Source organism: Prionailurus bengalensis, chromosome D3 (assembly GCF_016509475.1).
Source record: "Prionailurus bengalensis isolate Pbe53 chromosome D3, Fcat_Pben_1.1_paternal_pri, whole genome shotgun sequence".
NCBI lineage: Eukaryota > Metazoa > Chordata > Mammalia > Carnivora > Felidae > Prionailurus > Prionailurus bengalensis.
This window is the reverse complement of record NC_057356.1, coordinates 23,355,601-23,378,048: the sequence shown is the minus strand read 5'-3', so window position 1 is coordinate 23,378,048 and position 22,448 is coordinate 23,355,601. Positions and strand designations below refer to the sequence as shown.

Below are 22,448 nucleotides of genomic sequence, written 5' to 3'. Positions count from 1 at the left end.
AAATCAACATTTCCTAAGAACCTGCTGTATACCAAGTGTCCATTGTCCTAAAGCCCCTGAAGAGGGCTGTGTTCATCCCCTTAATAGATGGCCAGGGAGGTCAGGGCCAGGACCGGCCTGGGCTTGTGGCCTCCACAGCCATCGTGTACCCACTCCCCCAGGCTGCCTTGTTCCACCCCCTTGCAGCCACCCTGGACTTCCCTGCCTCTCATACACCCAACAACTCCCTGGTTCCATTGTAGGTCCTCAGGGCCCCCCAGGAAGCCCTGGCCAGGCTGGAGCTGTGGGCACTCCTGGAGAGAGGGGACCTCCAGGTCCACCAGGGCCTCCTGGCCCCCCTGGGCCCCCTGGCCCCCCAGTCCCTGTTGGACCACCCCATGCCTGGAACCCCCAATATGGTAAGTCCCTTGGGGTCATGACAGATAATGGTGGGAGTGGGGGCAGGGCTGGCATAATGATCATCCCATTGTCACTGCCATCTACCAGGTACCTTCTGTATACTAGGCTTGCCCTTGGTCAGCTATGTGTCACCCAGTCCTCCAATAGTGCCATTGTCCTCTTCTGTTCTCCGATGAGGAAGACTGAGGGCCAGAGAGGAGCGATTACATAGCCAGAACATGAGAGACCAGCTTCAAACCCAGGCGTCCTCCGGAGCCTGTGCTTAGAATTACCAGCATCCGGCCCTCCTGCCAAGTCTTGGAGCTGGCGGTGATCCAGCCCTCAGAGCGCTGGAGAGCCCCAGGCCTGATGGCAGGAAATGAGTTCTGTGCTCCCTGACCCTGTGCTCAGAGAGCCTCCTCCACCCATCTGGACCCAGACATGTATCCTTGACCTCCTCCCCAGGCTGACCTACGTGTGTGCCGCCAGTGGTCAGAAGCTAGGAGTACCAGGTTCAATCATACCTGTGCCGTATCTTTGATGTATGACTGGGCGCCATTCATTCCATCTCACCACTCCTCCCTCTCCAAGCCTCAGTTTTCTCATCTGTACAATGGGGAGAGTGACTGCACAGTTCTCCCAGAGCTCCATGACCCCCATGCACAGAAGCCTAGCACAAAGTAGGTGGTCAATAAATGGTAGCTGTTATTACTATTCCCATTTGACGTGTGGCAGTATAGGCTCAGCAAGGTGGAGGGTCTTGCTGAATGTCACTAGCCAGAGTGCGGTAAGGTTAGAACCCAGGCCTCCCTGCTTCCTGGTCCCATATGACCAGCACTCTCCACACTCCTCACCCTTGGAGCAGGTGTCCAATGGCCCCGCCCACACTATAGGTTGTCCCACAGGGTAGTCAAAGCTGGCTTGGCAGAGGTATGGCAGGTAAAGACTGAGTGCCCTATCCCTGCCCAGTCCTGCTCACTCACCATCTTTCCTCCCCCAGGGGACCCATTACTGTCCAACACCTTCACTGAGACCAGCAGCCACTGGCCCCAGGGACCAGTCGGACTCCCAGGCCCCCCAGGGCCAATGGGTAAGTTGAGTCCAGGCCCAATGTAAGGGGTGGGGTCAGATGATGGCAGAGTGGCTAGGGCTGTGGCCATCAGGAGGGAGTGGATAGCAGACTTACTGGTATTGTACTCTGAGTCCTGAGGATGTCGTGTCTTACTCCAGGTCCCCCTGGACTTCCTGGTCCCATGGGCATTCCTGGGAGTCCTGGACACATGGTGAGTAATTCTCCAAGTGGTCCCACTCATCTGTCCATCCATCCACCCACCCACTGTCAGTCCACATATTCATCCATTCACCCATCTACCATTCATTCATTTGTTCATTCATTCAAGCATTTATTGAGCACTTAATATGCAAACTACTTTCAGTAAATCTTTTTATTCAGTCATTCAGTCCATGTAAGGAAGAGCAGCACATACAGCCAAGAATGATAGAGGTTCTTTTTTTTTTTTTTTAAAGGGCTGCCACCAGCACATGGCAACTTGCAGATCAGGGGTAGGGACTCTCTGACTCCAGGGCCATAACTCTAAACCCTGAGATGTATAAACTGCCAGCTGTATGCCAGGCACTGGGAGTGTGGTAAAGAACCCAGAGGTCCAGGCCAAACTGGGACTCCCTCCTTGACCCCTGTGCCCCCCAAGTCCTTGCCCACCCCACCCTGCATCAGTACAAAGCTGAGGCCCTGTCTTGTTGCTCAGGGACCCCCAGGCCCCACTGGACCCAAAGGAATCTCCGGCCACCCAGGAGAGAAGGGAGAGAGAGTGAGTACTGAGGCAGCCCCTGGTGGAGGATTCTGGGGAATCCTGGGATCCCTGGGTCACACCCACTCCAATAGCTGACTCTATACCTCTCCTCCCTCCCACACAGGGACTGCGTGGAGAACCTGGCCCCCAAGGCTCCATGGGGCAGCGGGTGAGTGATGCTGTCCACCCTGCAGCACCCCCTCCAGGATCCCACAGGCTCAGACCCCTGCTCTGGCTCTACACACTGAGACCAGAGCTCCTGACCCCCTTCCTCTCCAGGGCATGATCCATCCCTCTCTTTCCTTATCTCTGGGTCCTGTCAGCCTCTTAGTATCAGGCCATATACCTCTCCTTCACTCGGGCTCTGTGTCCCTGTAGCTTTTCTCTATCTCTTTCTTTCCTCTGTGTCTCTGACACTCTATATTTCTTTCACTCTCCATCTTTCCAACTATGATTGTTGATTTGTCTGTTTCTCCCTTTAGTTTGGTCAACTTTTGCTTTGTGTGTTTTGAAGTTTTGTTATTAGGTGCATACATGTTCAGAATTTTAATGTCTATGAAATGAATATTTTTCTCTCTGGGGATACTCCTTGTTCTACATTCTACTTTTTTTAATTAAAAAAAATTTTTTTACTGTTTATTTATTTTTGAAGAAGAGAGAGACAGAGTGTGAACAGGGGAGGAGCAGAGAGAAAGGGGGACACAGAATCCAGGTTCTGAGCTGTCAGTACAGAGCCCGATGTGGGGCTCAAACTCACAAACCATGAGATCATGACCTGAGCCAAAGTCAGACATTTAACTGACAGCCACCCAGTCACCCCAATTCTACCTTTTTTTAAATAAAGTTTTTTTATTGACTTTTTTGTAGAGAGAGAGCGCATGTACACATTGGGGGGAGAGGTAGAGGGAGGGAGAGAGAAAGAGAGAAAAAAAAAAGTCTTAAGCAGGCTCCTGGCTCAGTGCAGAGCCCAACAGAGGGCTTAATCTCATAACCCTGAGATCATGACCTGAGCCAAAATCAAGTTGGATGCTTAACTGACTGAGCCACCTAGGTGCCCCAATAAAGTTTCTTATTTATTTAAGTAATTTCTGCACTCAAAGTAGGGCTCAGACTCACAACCCCAAGATCAGGAGCCTCATACTCTTCAGACTGAGCCAACAAGGGTATCCTCTGCATTCTACTTTGATACTAAAACACACCAGCTTTCTTACACTTAGTGTTTGAATGGTATATCTTTTTCAATACTTTTGCTTTCAACTTTTTCTATTTAAAGTATACCTCCGGTAAACGGCATATAGTTAGGTCTCTCTACTGTGGAGTTCATTTACATTTATTAATACGGTACCATTTACGTCAACCAGCTGGCTATTTGTGTTCTATTTACTCCATCTCTTCTTTATTTTTTCCCCCTTTATTCTGCTTTCTTTTGGATTGAGTACTGTTTACTCCATTTTATCTCTGCCAATGACTTTGTGTTATTTTTTCACAGTTGTTTTAAGGATAAAAAATACATCCTTGACTTACCACAATTAACTTGAATTAATATTATACCACTCCACGTCTGAATAGGAATGTTACAACTGTATAATTTGCCTCCTTCTGACCTTGTGCTATGACTGCCATATATTTCACTTCTGCATTTGTTATAAACCCCACAATACATTGTTGTTATTGCTTTAAACAGTTGACTTTGAAAGAAGTTAAGAAAACAAAGAAAAATTGTCTTTTACATCTATTGATATATTTATCATTTCTAATGATTTCCTGTAGCTCCAGATTCCATCTGGTATCATTTGTCTTCAGCCTAAAGAAAGAATGCCCTTTAGCTCTGCTTGTATGAGTCTGCTGGCAACAAATCCTCACCGCTTCTGTCCAAAACTGTCTTTATTTTACCTTAATTTTTGAAAGATATTTTAAATTGGATATAAAATGATAGCTTGGCAGTTTTCCTTCCTTTTAGCACTTTAAAGATGTTGTTCCATGGTCTTCTGGCTGAGAAAATTAGCATTTCTCATGAGAAATTGGCTGTGGTTCTTGTTGTTTTCCTTGTACATATCTTTTTGCTCTGGCTTTTAAGATTTTCTCTTTAGGGGCGCCTGGGTGGCTTAGTTGGTTGAGCATCCGACTTCAGCTCAGGTCATGATCTCACGGTTCGTGAGTTCAAGCCCAGCGTCGGGCTCTGTGCTAACAGCTCAGAGCCTGGAGCCTGCTTTGGAGTCTGTGTCTCCCTGTCTGTCTCTGCCCCTCCCCCACTCGTGGTTTGTCCCTCTCTGTCTCTCAAAAATGAATAAACGTTAAAAAAAATTTTTAATAAAAATTTTTTAAAAATTAAAATAAGATTTTCTCTTTACCCTTGGTTTTCAACAGGTTGATAATGATGTGGTTGGGATGATTTTATGTTTATCCTGCTTTGGGTTTGCTAAGATTCCTAAATCTGTAAGGATTTTTATTTTTGTTAGTTTTTTTTGTTGTTGTTTAATTAATGAAATTATTTCTTAGAGCATTTTGGGGGGGGGTGGGGTTCACAGTAAAATTGAGCAGAAAGTATAGAGAATTCTTATATACTCCCTGTCCTCACATATACACAGTCTCCCCCCACTATCAACATCTCGAATACAGTGGGACATTTGGTACAATCGAACCCACATTGACACATTATTATCATCCTGAGTCCACAGTTTACATTAAGGCTCCCTCATGGTGGTGTACATTCTACAGTATCGATGGATGTATACTGTTAGTATCTACCATTGTAGCATCATATAGAATAGTTCACTGACCTAAAAATCCTTGGTGCTCTGCCCATTCGTCCCTTTTTCCTCACTAATATGCATTTAAGTTTCCTCCATATATCGCTTCTCGGCCTTTTGGCTAAGATCAAGTGTAGTTTCCTCCATATCTTTTCATGGTTTGATAACTCATTTCTTTTTAGCTGTAAATAATTTTCCATTGTATATACTACAGTTTATTTATCCATTCACCTACTGAAAGACACCTTTCCGAGTTTGGGCAATTATGAATAAATATCCACATGCAGGTTTTTGTGTGGACGTAAGTTTCCAGTTCATTTGGGTAAATGACATTGAGTGCAATCACTGGATCATATAGTATGTTTGGTTTTGTAAGAAACGTTTTTGTAAGGGGCATCTGGGTGGCTCAATCGGTTAAACGTCCAACATCTATCAGGTCATGATCTCATGGATCGTGAGTTCAAGCCCTGTGTCAGGCTCTTTGCTGCCAGTGCGGAGCCCACTTCGGATCCTCTGTCCCCCTCTCTCTCTGCCCCTCCCCTAATGATTCTCTTTCTCTTTCTCTCTCTCTCTCTCAAAATAAATAAACTTAAAAAAAAAGCTTTTTAAATAAGAAACACACCTTTTGTGTGTGTCTATGTGTGGTGAGAACACTGAAGATCTCTCTTAACAAATTTCAGTTATACAATGTAGTATTATTAACTCTAGTCACCATACTAAATATTAGATCCAAAGAACTCGGCCATGCTATAACTGAAAATTGATATTCTTTTATCAGCCTTCCCCATTTCCCATCCCCTGCCCCAGGCCCTGGGATCCACCATTCTACTCTGTTTCTCTGAGTTCAACTTTTTTTTTTTCTTAAAATCCACATATCCTTCTTATCATTAAGATTCCATCTTTTTTAAGGATGAATAATGTTCCATTATATATACACACACACATATACATACATACCACATTGTGCTTATCCATTCATCCATATCTTGGCTTTTGTGAATGATGCTGCAGTGAATATGAGAATGCAGATATTTCTTCAAGATAGTGATTTTTGTTTTCTTTGGATAAATACCCGGAAGTGGGACTGCTGGATTGTATGGCAATTCTATTCTTAATTTCTTGAGGAACCTCCATTCTGTTTTCCATAATGGCTGTATTAATTTACATTCCCACCAACAATGCACAAGGGTTCCCTTTTTTTTTCACATACACACCATTTCTCTCTCTCTCTCTCTCTCTCTCTCTCTCTCTCTCTCTCTCTCTCTTTGATAATAGACATCCTAACAGGTGTGAGGTAATATCTAAAATTGTGGTTATGATTTGCATGTCCCTAATAATTAGTAATCTTGAACATCTTCTTACATACCTATTTGCCATTCGTATATCTTCTTTGGGAAGATGTCTGTTCAGGTCCTTGCCTGTTTTTAATTGAGTTATTTGTTGGGTTGGGTTTTTTCCACTTGAGTTGTATAAATTCCTTATATATTTTGGATATCAACTCTTGTTGGATAGGTGGTTTGCAAATATTTTCCCCCGTTCCATAGATTGCCTTTTTTTCCCTTCCCTTTTTTTTTTTTTTTTTGAAAGTGAGCAAGCAAGTGGGAGAGAGAGGGAGAGGGCGCCCAATGATGCATGCCTCCATCCCATGACCCTGCATCATGACCTGAGCCAAAATCAAGAGTCCAACGCTCAATTCACTGAGCCACCCAGGCACCTCTGTGCAAAAAATTGTTAAATTAGTTTTTCTTATTGTTGAGCTTTAAGAGTTCTTTGTGTATTTTGGATAATAGTCCTTTATCAGGTGTGTCTTTTGCAAATATTTTCTCCCAGTGTGTGACTTCTCTTACTCTCTTGACATTATCTTTTGCAGAGCAGAAGTTTTTAATTTCAATGAATTCCAGCTTATCAGTGATTTCTTTCATGGATTGTGCTTTTGATATTGTTTCAAAAAGTCATCATGAAACCCAAAGTCATCTAAGTTTTCTCCTACATTACCTTCTAGAAATTCTATGGTTTGCTTTTTGCACTTAGATTTGTGATCCATTTTGAGTTAATTTCTGTGAAGGGTATGAGGTCTGTGTCTAGATTAATTTTTTTTAATTTTTTAAAGTTTTTTTTAAATTTATTTTGAGAGAGAGAGAGCATGCATGCATGGGAGGGGCAGAGAGAGAGGGAGGGAGAGAGAATCCCAAGCAGGCTCCACACTGTCAGTGTGGAGCCTGATGCGGGACTTGAACTCACACACCATGAGAGTTCAACCATGACCTGAGCTGAAATCACGAGTCAAACACTTAACTGACTGAGCCACCCAGGCATCCCTAGATTATTACTTTTTTTTGCCTGTAAGTGTCCAGTTGTTCCAGCATCATTTTTGAAAAAGATTATCTTTGCTCCACTGCATTGTCTTCATTTCTTTGTTGAAGATCAGTTAACTATATTTATATATCTGGGCTCTCTGTTCTATTGCATTTATCTGTCTATTCTTTAGCCAATTGCACAATGTCTTGATTACTGTAGCTTTATAGTAAGTCTTGAAGTAAGGTAGTGTTAGTCCTCGGACTTTGTTCTTCTCCTTCAATATTGAGTTGGCTATTCTGACTCTTTTTCTTCTCCATATAAACTTTAGAGTTAGCTGATCAATATCCACAAAATAACTTGCTAGAATTTTTATTGGAATTCCATTAAATCTATAGATCGAGTTGGGATGAATGACATCTCGAAAATATGGAGTCTACCCATCCATCCATATTTATTTAGTTCTTTGCTATCCTTCATCAGAGTTTGGTGATTCTCTTCATATAGATCTTGTATATATTTTGTTAGATTTATACCTAAGTATTTCATTTTGGGGAGTGCTTATGTAAATGATAATGTGTTTTTAATTTCAGGGGCACCTGAGTGGCTCAGTCGGTTAAGCGTCCGACTTTGGCTCAGGTCATGATCTCACAGTTCGTGGGTTCAAGCCCCATGTCCGGCTCTGTGCTGATGGCTCAGAGCCTAGAGCCTGCTTAGATTCTCTGTCTCCCTCTCTCTCTGCCCCTCCCCTGTTCGCCCTCTGTCTCTCTCTCTCTCTCTCTCTCTCTCTCAAAAATAAACATTTAAAAAAATGTTTAATTAAAAAAAATAGATCTAGGCCTACTCAGATTGTGTATTTCTTCTTCTTTTGGCAGATTAGGTTTTTCAAGGAATTGGTCTAGTTCGTCTAAATTACCAAATTTGTTGGCATAAAGTTGTTGATAATATTTCATTTTATCCTTTTAATGTCCAGGGGATCTGTAGTGATGTCCCCCCTTTCATTTCTGGTGTTAGTCATTTGTGTCTTTCTTTTTTCTCTTTTAATTATCCTGGCTAGGGGATTGTCAGTTTTATTGATATTTTCAAAGAACCAGCATTTGACTTTGTTGATTTTCTCTATTGATTTTCTGTTTTCAATTTCATTGATTTCTGCTCTAATTTTTATTATTTCTTTTATGTTGCTTACTTTGGATTTAATTTACTCTCCTTTTTTCTACTTTTCTGAAGTCAAAGTTTAGTTTATTGATTTTAGATTTTGTTTTTAAGCTTTTTTTTTTTTGAGAGAGAGAGAGAGAGAGAGGGAGGGAGGTCATGAGCAAGGGAGGGGCAGAGAGAGAGGGAGAGAGAGAATCCCAAGCAGTTTCCATGATGTTAGGATGGAGCCCAATGCAGGGCTTGATACTACAAACTGCAAGATCGTGACCTGAGCTGAAATCAAGAGTCAAAGGCTTAACCAACTGAGCCACCCTGGTGTCCCAGATCTTTCTTCTTTTCTAATATATGCATTCAGTGCAATACATTTCCACCTAGGCATTGCTTTCGATACATCCCATAAATTTTGGTAAGTTGCAATTTTATTTTTATGTAGTTAAAAATATTTTTAAATATCTCTTGAGATTTCTTATTTGACCCATGTGTTATTTAGAAATCTGTTGTTAATTTCCAAGTATTTGGGGAGTTTCCAGTTATCTTTCTATTATTAATTTCTAGTTTAATTCCATTGTGACTTAAGAACATGCATGGTATGATTTCTATTCTTTGAAATTTGTTGAGATATATTTTATGGCCCCAAATGTTCCATGTGAGCTTGAGAAGAATGTGTAATCTGTTGTTGGATGAAATGGTCTATAGATGTCAATTATATCCAGTTGATTGATGGTATTGTTGATTTCAACTATGTTCTTTCTTTTTTTTTTTTAATTTTTTTAATGTTTATTCATTTTTTTGAGAGATAGATAGAGATAGAGCATGAGTGGGGGAGGGACAGAGGGAGAGAGAGGCACAGAATCCAAAGCAGGCTTCAGGCTCTGAGCTGTGAGCACAGAGCCCAATGCAGGGCTCGAACCCATGAACTGTGAGATCATGACATCATGACCTGACCTGAAACAGCACTCTGAAACTGACTGAGCCACCCAGGCGCCCATCAACTATGTTCTTTCTGATTTTCTGCCTGACTACATTTGTCTGTTTCTAGCCAAGGATGTTAGAGTTTCCAACTCTAATAGTGGATTCATCTATTTCTCCTTGCAATTCTATCAGTTTTGGCCCCGTGTATTTAAAAAAAAAATTTTTAAATAATTTTTCTAATGTTTATTTATTTATTTTGAAAAGAGAGCACAAGTTGGGAGGGGCAGAGAGAGAGGGAGAGAGAATTCCAAGCAGGCTCCATGCTGTCAGCACAGAGATCAATTCGGGGCTCGATCTCACAAACCATGAGATCATAACCTAGGCTGAAATCAAGAGTTGGACACTTAAATAACTGAGCTACCCAGGCACCCCTTCGCCTCGTATATTTTGATGCTCTCTTGTTAGGCACCTACACGTTAAGGATTGTTGTGCCTTCATTGATCGCTTTATCATCATTATGTATTGTCCCTCTTTATCCATGAAAGTTTTCCTTGCTCTGAAGTCTGTTCTGTCTCAAATTAATATAGTTACTCTCATTTTCATTTGGTTAGTGGTAGAATGGTATATCTTTTTCTATCCGTTGGCTTTTTGTGTGTCTTTATATTTAAAGTGGGCTTCTTCTGGACAACTTACAGTTGGGTCTTGTTTTTTTATTCACTCTGACAATCCTGTCTTTTAACTGGGATATTTAAACCATTGGCATTTAAAGTGGTTATTAGGTTAATATTTACCGTATTTTTTACTGTCTTCTATTTGTTGCCCTTATTCTTTGTTCCTATTTTTGTCTTCTACAATTTTTCTGCATTTTGTGGTTTTAAGTCATCATTTCACATGATTCCATTTTCTCTCCTTTCTTGGTACATTGATTGCACTTCCTTTTTTTTTTTTTTTTATTTCTTGTAGTTGTTTCCCCAGAGTCTGTAATATACATTTACAACTAATCCAACTCTACTTGCAAATAACACATTACTGCTTCATGGTTAGTGCAAATACCTTATAATAAAATATTCCAATTCTTCCCTCCTGTTCCTTGTATCATTGCTGTCATTCATTTCACTCATATATAATCATATGTAAATCTATCTATCTATACACACACACACAGATATACATAGACTCACATGCATAAGCCTATATGATCAAATATATTGTTGGTATTACTATGTTGAACAAAGTGTTTTCTGTTAGGTCAGTTAAGAATAAGAGAGATAAAAGTTTCATTGGGTTTTTACCTTCATTTATTCCTTCTCTGATGCCCTTCCTTTCCTTATATAGATCCTGAGTTTCTGACTTGTCACTTCCTTCTCTTTGAAGAATCTCTTTTAACATTTCTTACAAGGCAGATCTACTGGCAAAAATTCCCTCAGTTTTTGTTTTTCTGAGAAAGTCTTTCTCCTTCACTTTTGAAGGATAATTTCACAGGGTACAGAATTCTAGGTTAGTGGTTTTATTCTTTTAACACTTAAAATATTTCACTATGCTCTCTTCTTGCTTGAATGGTTTCTGAGAAGTTGGATGGAATTCTTATCTTTGCTCCTCTAGATAAGGTGACGTTTTTCCTCTGGCTTCTTTCAAAATACTTTTTTTGGCAGGAGGTGGGGGGCACCTGGGTGGCTTAGTCAATTAAACATGTGACTCTTGATAATCAGCTTAGGTCATGATCTCATGGTTGTGAGATCGCGCCCCACATCAGGCTCTGCACTGAGCATGGGATCTGCCTGGGATTCCCTATCTTTCCCTTGCTCTCTCTGCTCCTCCCCTGCTCTTACTCTCTATCTCTCTCAAAATAAATAAATAAACATTTATTAGGTATAAAAATACACTTCCTTAAACTTTAAAAAAAATAATCTCTACAATCACTGTGGTGCTCAAACTCACAACCCCCAAGATCAAGAGTCGCATGCTGTACGGACTGAGCCAACCAAAGCGCCCCTTTCAAGATACTTCTTTATCTTTGGTTTTCTGAAGTTTAAAGATGATATGCCCAGGGTGTAGTATTTTGGGGCGGGGTGGGGGGGGGGCGGACATTTATCCTGCTTCGTGTTCTCTGAACTTCCTGATCTGTGCCTTTGAGAAAATTCTCAGTCATTATTGCTTTAAATGCTGCTTCTGTTCCTTTCTTTTTCTTTCCCTTCCCATCTTCTCATTACATGTATGTTATACTTTTTTTGTGATCATCCTATCATTCTTGGATATTCTATTCTTTTTTTCAGTCTCTTTTCTTATTGCTTTTCAGTTTGGGAAGCTTCTAATTGTCATAATTTCAAGTTTAGAGATTCTTGCCTCCACCATGTCCAGTCCACTACTGAGCCCATCAAAGGCATTCTTCATTTCTGTTACAAGTTTTCAATCTCTAGTATTTTCTTAAACATATATGCAAGTTTTTAACCTGAAAAATCTAAATATTAATATTAAGTCATATATTCATGTGCCCAACACCAAGCTCAAGAAATAGAACCTTATCAGTACCTTTGAAGCCCCCCATGTGCCCCTTTTGAGTCTTTCTCCTTGAAAGGTATCTTTATTTTTATATTTTTAATTATTACTTAAAAACTTTTTTTTAATTTTTGACATTTCTTTTTGAGAGAGAGAGAGACACAGAACATGAGCAAAGGAAGGGCAGAGAGAGAGAGGGAGGCACAGAATTCAAAGCAGACTCCAGGATCTGAGCTGTCAGCACAGAGCCCAACACAGGGAAACCCATGAACCACGAGATCATGACCTGAGTCAAAGTCAGATACTCAACCGACTGAGCGTCCCAGGCACCCATGAAAGGTATCTTTAAAGGGAATGTGAAGGGTGCCTGGGTGGCTCAGTCAGTTAAGCATCCAAGTCTTGGTTTCAGTTCAAATCATGATCTCACAGTTCATGAGTTTGAGCCCTGTATCAGGCTCCGTGTTGACAGTGCAGAACCTGCTTGGGATTCTCTCTCTCTCTCTCTCTCTCTCTCTCTCTCTCTCTCTCTCTCTCCTCCCCTCCCACGTGCTCTCTCTCCCTCTCTCAAAATAAATAAATAAACCTAAAAAATAAATAAATAAAGGAAATGTGAAATCTTGACCAAGAAACTGAAGGACTTTATGACTACAGGTAGTGTTTTGTTATTTTTCTTGCTGTAGGTAGAACTTTAGGGAGGGGACAGTCTGGGATGAAATTCTGTTGAATTTTTATTTCTGGAACATGGCTCCTGATACTAGAAAGAAAGGCCTTTGTTAGGCCTGAAATATTTCTTTTTTTCTTTTCTTTTCTTTTCTTTTTCTTTTAGAGAGAGAGTATGCATGAGCAGGGAAGAGGGGCAGAAGAAGAGAGGAAGACAATCTTTTTTTTTTTCTTGGAGAGAGACAAAGCATGTGCATGTGTGTGTGTGCAAGCCAGGGAAGGGCAAAAGGAGAGAGAAAGAGAGGGGGAGGGGGGGGGGGGAGAGGATCTTAAGCAGTCTCCAAATTCAGTGCAAAGCCTGACACAGGGCTCGATCCCACAACTCTGGGATCATGACCTGAGCCGAAATCAAGAGTCAAACACTCAAATGACTGAGCCACACAGGTGCCCTGTGGATTTAAGTATTTCTTAAGAGGCCTGGGAAAAATGTGATTACCCTTAGCTAACAGACTTTATGAAGAGGACCTTCGACTGAAATCTAACATTTCTTTTTGATTTTTAGAATTTTCATCTCTCTGCTCACATTATCCGTGTTGTCAATTTTTTACATTAAAATTAATGGAAATTTAATTTAGAATATTAACCATAGTGTTTTATTTGTTAATTCCTGGTCTGATAATTCCAACATCCATGCTATATCTGACTCTAGTTCTAATATTTACTCACTCTTTTAAAACTGTGTTTTTTGCCTTTTAGTATGCCTCGTAATTTTTGGTTAGAAGGTAAACATGAGGTACTGGGTGAAAGGCCTCTTTATTCCAGTAAAGAGTAATGTAGTGGTAATGTACTCCAGTAAAGAGTAATGTGAGGAAGCATTCTGTAGTCTCATGGTTAGGTCTCAGTCTTTGGGTAAGCCTATCTCCCTACATTGTTAACTTCACCAGTGCCTCTTAATTTTGTTTTGTTTGTTTTGTTTCCCCTCAGGTGGGACAAGGTGGCTAGAGCTGGGATATTTCTCTTCCCCCATGTGGAAGGCTAAAGCTAGCTATAGTTGGGCATTTCCCTCCCCCTCCAGATCGGTAGGCTCTGATAAGACCCCAGCAGGTTAAACTCTGATAAAATAGTTTCTCCTGAGGGCAGGCCTTGCTGAGAGCAGAATGCTCTGGTGTGTTTCAAGATGGTACCTTTCCCCCTTCCTGCTGCTGAAAGCAAGAGGAGATTTTTCTACAGCATTCACTATAAGGACCTGACAGAGCTCTTGAGTAAAACTAGCAAAGATGTGAATATTCTCCAAAATCTGGGTCCCCCTGGAATGGTTAACTCTCAGAGTTGTCCACACTGAGCCTTTGGCAATTTGTCAATACATTTGGGTTTTCCTACCCTGGTGCTGGTTCCCAAGGAGGCTTATGTTCAGTAAATTATAATCCACCTCCCTTCTTCTCTCTCTCTCTCTCTCTCTCTCTCTCTCTCTCTCTCTGCAACTTGGGGGGCAGTGCTTTGTCCTGTGACCTCACATCTTTGATGCTTCTAAGAAGAGTTGTTGATTTTTCATTTTGTTCAGTGTTTTATTTGTTATTAGGAAAAAATGGTGACTTCTGAATTCCTCATGTGCCATACCAGACACAAAAAAATCTGTTTTGTTTCATTGTTTTTTTTTTAAGTCAAATTTAGGGGAAAATTGGTTAATATTTCTCCACATTTTTTCTGTTCCTGTACTCTCTTCTCTCCTTTTGTGATCCTAATTATACTTAATACTCTCTCATGAGTCATTGAGTCTCTGTTAACTTTTCTAAAAATCTTTTTTCTCTTTGTGCTTCAGTTTGAGTTATTGTCTTGACCTGTCTTCAGGTTAACTAATTCTTTCTTCTGTTATGGCCTATCTTCCGTTAATCTCAGCTACTGAATTTTTTCTTTCAGGTATTATCCTTTTCATCTCCAGGATTTCCATCTGATGCTTTTTCACAGTATTCACAGATCTCCTGAAATTCCCCGTCTCACCACCATTATATCAGTTCCCCTACATTCTTTAACATGTTTATCGCAGATACTTTAAGTTTGTATTTAAATTCCAGTTAATTAGCGTCCAGTGTAATATTAGTTTCAGGTGTACAATATAGTGATTCAACACTTACAAACAACACCTGGTGCTCATCCGGACAAGTGCCCTCCTTAATCCCCATCACCTATTTCACCCATCCCCCCACTCCCCTCTGGCAACCATCAGTCTCTTCCCTATAATTGAGTCTGTTTCTTGCTTTGCCCCCTCCACCTCTCTCTCTCTCTTTTTTTCCCTTTTGCTCATTTGTTTTGTTTCCTAAATTCTACATATGAGTGAAACATAAGACATTTGTCTTTCTCTGACTTAGCATTATAGTCCCTAGCTCCATTCATGTCATTGCAAATGGCAAGATTTCATTCTTTTTTATGGCTGAATAATATTCCGTTGTATGCATACACCACATCTTCTTTATCCATTCATCAATCAGTGGACACTCGGGCTATTTCCATAATTTGGCTATTGTAGATAATGCTGCTGTAAATATCAGAGTATATATATATATCCCTTTGAATTAGCATTTTTGTATTCTTTGGGTAAATACTCAGTAGTGCAATTGCTGGATCATAGGGTAGTTCTATTTTTAAATTTCTGGGGAACCTCCATACTGTTTTCCACAGTGGCTGCCCCAGTTTGCATTCCCACCAATAGTGTGAGGAGGTTCCCCTTTCTCTGCATCCTCACCAACACCTGTTGTTTCTTGTGTTGCTGATTTTAGCCATTCTGATAGGCATGAAGTGAATATCATTGTAGTTTTTATTTGGATTTCCCTGATGATAAATATCACAGATATTTTATTTTTTATTTATTTTTTTGAGAAGATGCTTGTTTTCTTTTAATGTTTATTTATTTTTGAGAGAGAAAGAGCACAAGCAGGGGTGGGACAGGAAGAGAGACCCAGAATGTGACACAGGCTTCAGGCTCTGAACTGTCAGCACAGAGCCCAACGGGGGGGCTCAAACCCACAAACCACAAAATTATGACCAGAGCTGAAGTCAGATGCTCAACTGACTAAGCCACCCAGGTGCCCCCATTTTAAATTTTTTTTTTAATGTTCATTTATTTCTTTTGAGAGAGAGAGTGCAAGTGGTGGGAGGGGCAGAGAGAGAGGAGAGAGAGAAAGAGAGAGAGAGAGAGAGAGAGGGAGAGAGAAAGAGAAAATCCCAAGCAAGTTCCATGCTTGTCAGCACAGAGCCTGATGTGGGGCTCCATCCCATGAACCATGAGATCATGACCTGAGCCAAGATCAAGAGTCAGATGCTTACCCGACTGAGCCACCCAGGTGTCCCTGGATTTCCCTGATGACAAATATCACAGATATTTAAAAAAATTTTAATGCTTTTATTTATTTTTGAGAGAGAGAGAGAGAGAGAGACTGAGCACAAGCAAGGGAGGAGCAGAGAAAGAGGCAGACACAGAATCTGAAGCAGGCTCTAAGCTGTCAGCACAGAGCCCGACGCAGGGCTCAAACTCGTGAACCACGAGATCATGACCTGAGCTGAGCCACCCAGGTGCCCCAATATCACAGATATTTTAAACTTTGTGTCTACTAAACCCAAAATCTGGGTTGGCTATGGATCTGTTTCTACTGACTTATTTTTCTCTTGATATTGGGTCACATTTTCCTGTTTCTTCACATATCTAGTAATTATTATTGCATACTGGACAATATAGATAACAGAGTAAAGAGAATCTGGGATCTATTATCTTCCTCTGAAGAGTGTTGATATTTGGTCCAGCGTGTGGGTTGGACTCAGCTTGTGACTTTAGGATGGGTAGTTCATGGACCATCTGAGCATTAGAGGGGGGTATTTATATAGATTTTACTCCCCTACTGTAGCTCCCTGCTTTCCAGTATTTCCTTTCAATTTCACTCTCCTGTGGCCATCTCAACTCCAGCCTGTGATTCTTCGGCCCAGTAAGATGATAAAGCTTTCTGCTTGAGCTATTTGCCAGGCTGAGGGGGCTGCAGCGTGCCCTCAGAAGAAACGCCACAAGTATTTATTTTTTACCCAGTGTAGTTCCCTTATTTCAAAAGTCAAATAGCCTCCAGTTTCTGGCTGCTCTTTCCCACGTTCTATTGTCTTCAAGTCATTGTTTTGGGGGGTTTTTTTGCATTTAATCTAGTGTTAGTCCCATACAAGCCACTCTCTGTCTCTCTCAGCCTTCTAGCTTCTTCCAGTCTCTCCTTCCCTCTTTCCCCCTCTTTCCCCCTCTCCTCCCCTCCTTCCTTTTCCCACTCTCCCTCCCTCCTTCCCTCTCTCATTGCTTCTACCTCTATCTCTCCTTGCAGGGAGAACCTGGCCCCAAAGGAGACCCTGGTGAGAAGAGCCACTGGGTAAGCTCCAGCCGAGCACTGACCTCCCACTGCCCTTCCTGCCCTGGGCTCTCAGGAGATCATTAGCAGTGGGGACACCTCATCCAAATCCCCACTGTAACCTGGTCTCCTAGGAAGGAGGCTTGACAGATCTCAGCTCTAGCCCCCTCCCAATCCTGTCCTTCCCAACCGGACAGGGCCAGCCTTATCAGCAGACCCCATGCTCTCTGTCTCTGTCTTTGTCCCTGTCTCCGCCTTCCCTCTGTGGCCTTTCCAAGCCAGGGTGACCCTGCCTGTTCCGCCTGGGTGGTTTGGGCTGACCCAGTCCAGACTGCATCCTCTGCCTCATAGTCCCTTCCCAGCAAGGGCTTTGGCTTCTGCTCCTTTGTCTGCAGAAGAAAGGGAGGTGTGAAGACAATATCCACACAAAAGAATGGGACGGAAGCCTTGAGAAATCTGTGAAGCATAGGAATGGTGAAGGCCCTATGGTTAAAGGGACAGGGGACCTAGATACCACCGTATACATAGGAAATCCATGGAGCACAGGAAGGGAGGCCTAGAAGCCATTATGTATACATGGTACATGGTAAATGAGGTCAGGGGACCTAGACTTCACTATTCTCAAAAGACCTGTAATTAACACGAGGTCCTAGACACCATCACATACATAGGAGACTCAGGGGGAGTGCAAGGACAGGGGGAGTGCAATGACAGGACTATCATGCATGGGAGAAACATGGAAAATGAGATGGGGTGATCTAAAAATCACTCTGCACAAAGGAAGCCCAGGAAGATTGAGAAGGAAGGCCTAGAAACTGTCACATACACAGGAGACATAGCATGTATGAGAAAGGAGACTTGGAAACCACAGCTGGGGTCCTAGAGACCTTTACAATCATTGGTGATGGTTGCAGTGAATGAATTCCCAGGCCTAGAAACTGACCCACCCAAGATACATGGGGAGAGGACCAAAAGCCCACAATGCAAGAACCTGGAAACCATTGTGACATAGACATTTGGAAAATGGACAGGGTGGAGGCAGACACCCCTACAGGAGAGAAAACTGGGAAGCTCTTTAGGAGACTGGTATCGTGCCTCCCTTTCCCCCAACCCCGTCTGGATGCAGTCTGGCTGGGGTGCCCTACTTTCCAGCAGGCACTAGTTAACGAAGACATGGGATGCACCCAGCGCCTGCCTTGCCCTCTCTGCTCCTGATTGTGGGGTCAGTGATGGATACAGCCGTGGGAGCCCCTCACCCCGCACGAGCCCTTCCCCATGTCTTCCCATGACTTCTGGGGCCCTGCTACCTCTCCGGCAAACCTCCCCCAGCCCCTTGCTTGTCACTCCACTCCCCATACCCCCCTTCATCCCCCAGTGGCTCTAGAGTCTCTTAAGCATACTACCAATAGGTGCATGAGCCAGGCCGGGGGTCAGGTAGACCCATATAAGCCCAGCCCTCTGCCTCCCCTGGGCCTGTCACTGGCCACCTCCACTCTAGGAACATGTTTTCTACTCAGCCCAGGAGAGGTAGGAGAGGTGAAGTGAAGCTGAATTAGGTTATGCAGCTTTATCCATACATGGAGATTCTGGGAGGAGAATGGATGCCTGAACTATCCCAAACCAGGCCTTGAACTCAGGACCACCTGTAGGAGGGGCTGCCCAAAAGGTAGCAGGGCCCCTGCCCATCCTCCTTCCTCCCTGACTCCCACCTGTACTTCTGCCCCTGCTTGCTGCCTGCCTGAGGGGGACCTGCTGGGCTGGGGTCAGCATGAGGCTTTGGGGACTTGGGGACCAGCTCTGTGGGGGGTAGGTGGAGATGAGGCCCAGTGTGGGGAAGGGCCCTGGGGGGCCACTCTCCACCTACCACCCCCAGGTAGACCTGAGCCAACAGTCCGATTGCGGCTCGGCAGTGACACCCAGTGGTCATGAGCATAAAGTGCAGGCACTGCCCCAGAGTAGGCTGAGCCATCCCATCTAGCCAAAGCTCATACCCCTTATTCAGACAAGAAAAACTGAGGCCTAACTCCACAGAGCAAATTGTTGGCAGAGCTGGAAATGAAACCCAGGATTTTCAGCTTCCAGGACCTGGGAAACCAGCCCTTCCTTGGTGGGTGCCAGGCCCCAGGCTGGGTTCTGTGGACATAGATGTGATTTGGGAAGGGGGGGGGGGGGGGGATACAGACCAGTAACCAGCAGCAACAGGATAGAGGGAGCTCAGCTGTGATGGGGGAGGATTTAGCCTCCTGAAGGAGGAGATGGGAGCTGAGGCCCGAAAGGTGCATTAATCAAGCAAAGGGTATTCAGGTAGAGGAGTGGGAACATCATGAACAAAGGCCTTGGGGCTGGAGTGAGCCTGGGGTAGCCAAGGAGCTGCAAATACTTTGCATGGTACAGTGTGACAGTCAAGGGGTGAGACGGAGGTCAAATAGCCTTGCAGGACTTAGGCCATGTTGAGGAATTTGAACTTCGTTCTGTGGACAGTGGGGAGTCACTGAAGTATTGAACAGCAGGAAAGAGACACAGTCAGATTTCTGTTTGCAAACCATTCCTCTGACTGCCCTGCGGAGAATGGATGGGAGAAGCAGAAAGAGAGACGGCAGGCAGGAGTCTGTTGTGGCCATCCTGGCAAGAGACCCTGGGAGCAGGAACCGGAAGGAGGGCAGTGAGGATGGATGGATGGATGTCAGTGGACTAACAGAGACTTGGTGCTGGTTTGGCTGTGAAGGGGAGCAAAAAGTTAAGGCAACTTTCACAGAAAAGAACAAGAAGAAGAAGCCCCCCGCCCGGGGTTCTGCCCATGGAAAATGGGAGGTATCTGTCGTAAAGCTGAGTACGGGGTGTCTGGCAGACCCTGGACGCTCAGTCTGGGTTTGGAGGCGACTGGGGTGTTATCAGTACAAACAACAGGCCTCTCATCTTGGAAGGCATCCAAATAGCAGGAATGTTGCTTTAGTGTTTTCCTCCAATTTTCATTTAGAAGATTTTCAAATGTTCAGGAAAATCCAGAATGAATATCCTCCTGCCTTCCACTAGCCAGACCAACTATTAGTATTTTGCCACGTTTGCTCTTTCTCTCTTTACTTATATTTACAGACTTTAAAAAATCTATTTGAAACTAAATTGCAAACCTCATCTGTATTTTCCCTAACACATCAGTGTGTATCTCAAAAGAGTGTGGACATTCTCCCAAAACGCTCCAATACCACCATCACACCTAAGAAAGCTGAAATTGATTCAGTGAAATGATGCTCTAAAGTGATGTATCATTTAACCTACATACAAATTTTACCAGTTGTCCCCAAAATGCCTTTTTTTTTTTTGCTTTTTTTTTTTTAATCTAAGCTCATCAAGATTCATGCATTGCATTTGGTTGTTACAACTCTAGTGTCTTTTCATCTAGAATGGTCCCTGTCCTTTTCTTCTTTCTCTTGACTTTGTCTTTTTGTGAGTGTCCCACCATCTATCTAGATTTGCCCGATTGTTTCCTTGCGACGAGATGCAGTTAAATGCTCTTGGCAGGAGCATTGGTGGGGGCTGCAGTACCCTTTATTACATCTTATCAGGAGGTTCGTGAGGTCAGCTTGTCCCACTGTCCATGCTGGGAGTGGCTTAACATAATTTTTGAAGGTCATCCATTTTTAGATCCTGCTCTTGTAATACTTGAAAGGGATTACTTTGGTGTGCGGCCCACGGTGACTCTGACCGTTAGGCTGCAATGTCCAGTCAGTGGCCTGAGAGTATCCAAATCCTTGTGATGTGGACAGACAGCTGGGTTATAACAGACAGCCCCAGCAAGGCCACAGCAGGCTCACAGACACGTTGGGAGGTCTCTCGGTTGTTAGATGTTGGATTTCAATGGTGGCAATATGCATATGCTACCCCATCCCTTCACTTAATCTGAACCAAGTAAAGGACACTGAGAGAGACTCCCAGATATGTGAGGGCTGGAATAGTTCTATTTGCTGTCCTGGGGTGCTCCTTTGGAATTAAGATATCGACATTCCGGAAATAGCTTTAGTCTGGATTAGGAAAGAGGAAGGAGTGAGGGAGTGTGGAGTTTCAGCCAGATCATGGACCTCATGCTGGGGAAGGAAAGGACAGACAGACAAACTGGAAGTGAACGTGAGGGCTGGCCTGAGCCCTGGGTAGCAGCCGACAATATCTCGGGGTGGGGAGGCCTGGGGCAGGGGCTTTGGGGGCCCGCTGCCACATCCCTGGGCCTGGGGGCTACAGACCTAGGGATGCTACTTCGAAGGGAGGGTGGGGCTGGGGGCCTGATTCCAGGACATGCAGAATGCAGACTTGGAACAGTCAGAGCCTGGGGAGGGATTGAGCCCAAAGTGAGAAGGGCTGAGGAGTGGACACCTGGGCCTGAGCCTTAGCTTCTCCAACACGTTAAGCACAAGTTCCCAAAAGTGATGCCACTCAAACATTTTCTAATTTTACTTGCCTATATTCATTTTGATGTTAATGGAAAGAAGATCAGTGGGAGCCTGAGTGGAATTGATGGAATTCATTAGAGTGAGGTTAATGTAGTATGTTAATGTAGGCAAAAAGTGAGTCAGTTTAAAGAATATTAAGTAAACAAGAGTGCAGGTAGCCCAGGGATGTGGCAGGAATCATGCAGGTGTCAGGCAACAGAGATTTGGGGGTGCCCCATGACAACCTCCAGGGCAGGCCCCGAGGCAGGTTCTGGGACGGCAGTGCGGCCCCTGTGGCCTGGCACTGCCCTGCCCCCAGTGCAGCAGATGTGCAGGGGTGTGGGCAGAGAGCAGCCAGCTGGGACCCATCAGGACTTACTGAGGGGGCTGCTTCCACCTGTCTTGCCCCTCCCTGCCCCATCCTCCCCCGGCCTTATCCTGGCTGTCCGCGGACCCTGGGTTGTGGCAGGTGGTGCGGGGCCGCAGGTGCATGTCCAGGGTGGGGCATGGGCCACCAACGAGCTTTGCAGGACCTCCTCCCTTGCCCCCTTCACGGCTGCATCTGTCTCTTTCCTCCGCAGGGGGAGGGGTTGCACCAACTACGCGAGGCTTTGAAGATTTTAGCTGAGAGGGTTTTAATCTTGGAAACAATGATTGGGCTCTATGGTGAGTAGAGACAGACAGACGGACAGACAGCCCAGCCCCCACCCACCAGCCTTCCCCAGGCCCTCCAGGGGTGGAGCTGCCTGGACCCAGTCATGAGGCTGGAGAAGGTGCCTGCCCCAGGCAGGTGAGGACGTGAGAGAACAAGGCCACCCATCCCTCAATGGCTGGTTCCTCCTCCACAGGTGAAAGGGGGCCCTAGAAACCTGGGCCCCCACCTCTGTGGTCAGACTGGGCCTCCGGGCATTGTGAGTAATGCGGTTTCCAGGCCTGCAGGGGAAGCAGAGATGACAGATTTTGAGTTTCGAAGAAATTAGGGGCAGTGGAGCCAAACTCCAGACCAGAAAGGGATTGTGGGTAACAGAGCCACATGGCAGAAGAGCAGGGGATCATGGGTAATAAAGTCAGAGCCCAGGCCCACAGGAGGGTTATGGGTAAGAAATCCAGACTCCAACCAGGCTTCATTCAGCTCTAGAGAAGTCATGGGTAAGAGAGCCAGTCCCCAAGCCCACAGGACAATAGGTCATGGAACTA

General features: G+C 44.0%; 1 protein-coding gene and 1 pseudogene across 7 annotated transcripts in view; both read left to right on the top strand.

Moving 5' to 3' along the window:
• EMID1 (EMI domain containing 1) overlaps positions 1-22,448 on the top strand; it is a 47,977-nt gene that overhangs the window by 20,978 nt on the left and 4,551 nt on the right. For 3 of the 7 annotated variants that reach the window (XR_006293909.1, XM_043558018.1, XM_043558015.1), the window contains 7 exons: positions 243-398; positions 1,379-1,468; positions 1,609-1,661; positions 2,145-2,207; positions 2,314-2,358; positions 16,807-16,851; positions 21,833-21,917. Coding sequence is in view for 6 of the 7 variants with exons in the window: in XM_043558018.1 (XP_043413953.1) it covers positions 243-398; positions 1,379-1,468; positions 1,609-1,661; positions 2,145-2,207; positions 2,314-2,358; positions 16,807-16,851; positions 21,833-21,917 (537 nt within the window). In the remaining variant the exon portion in view is untranslated. Of the gene's footprint in view, positions 1-242; positions 399-1,378; positions 1,469-1,608; positions 1,662-2,144; positions 2,208-2,313; positions 2,359-3,959; positions 4,294-16,806; positions 16,852-21,832; positions 21,918-22,448 lie in introns of those variants that run through there. The other 4 variants (XM_043558016.1, XM_043558013.1, XM_043558014.1 and 1 more) reach the window with 2 other exon arrangements.
• On the top strand, positions 5,041-5,208 carry LOC122471098 (annotated as a pseudogene).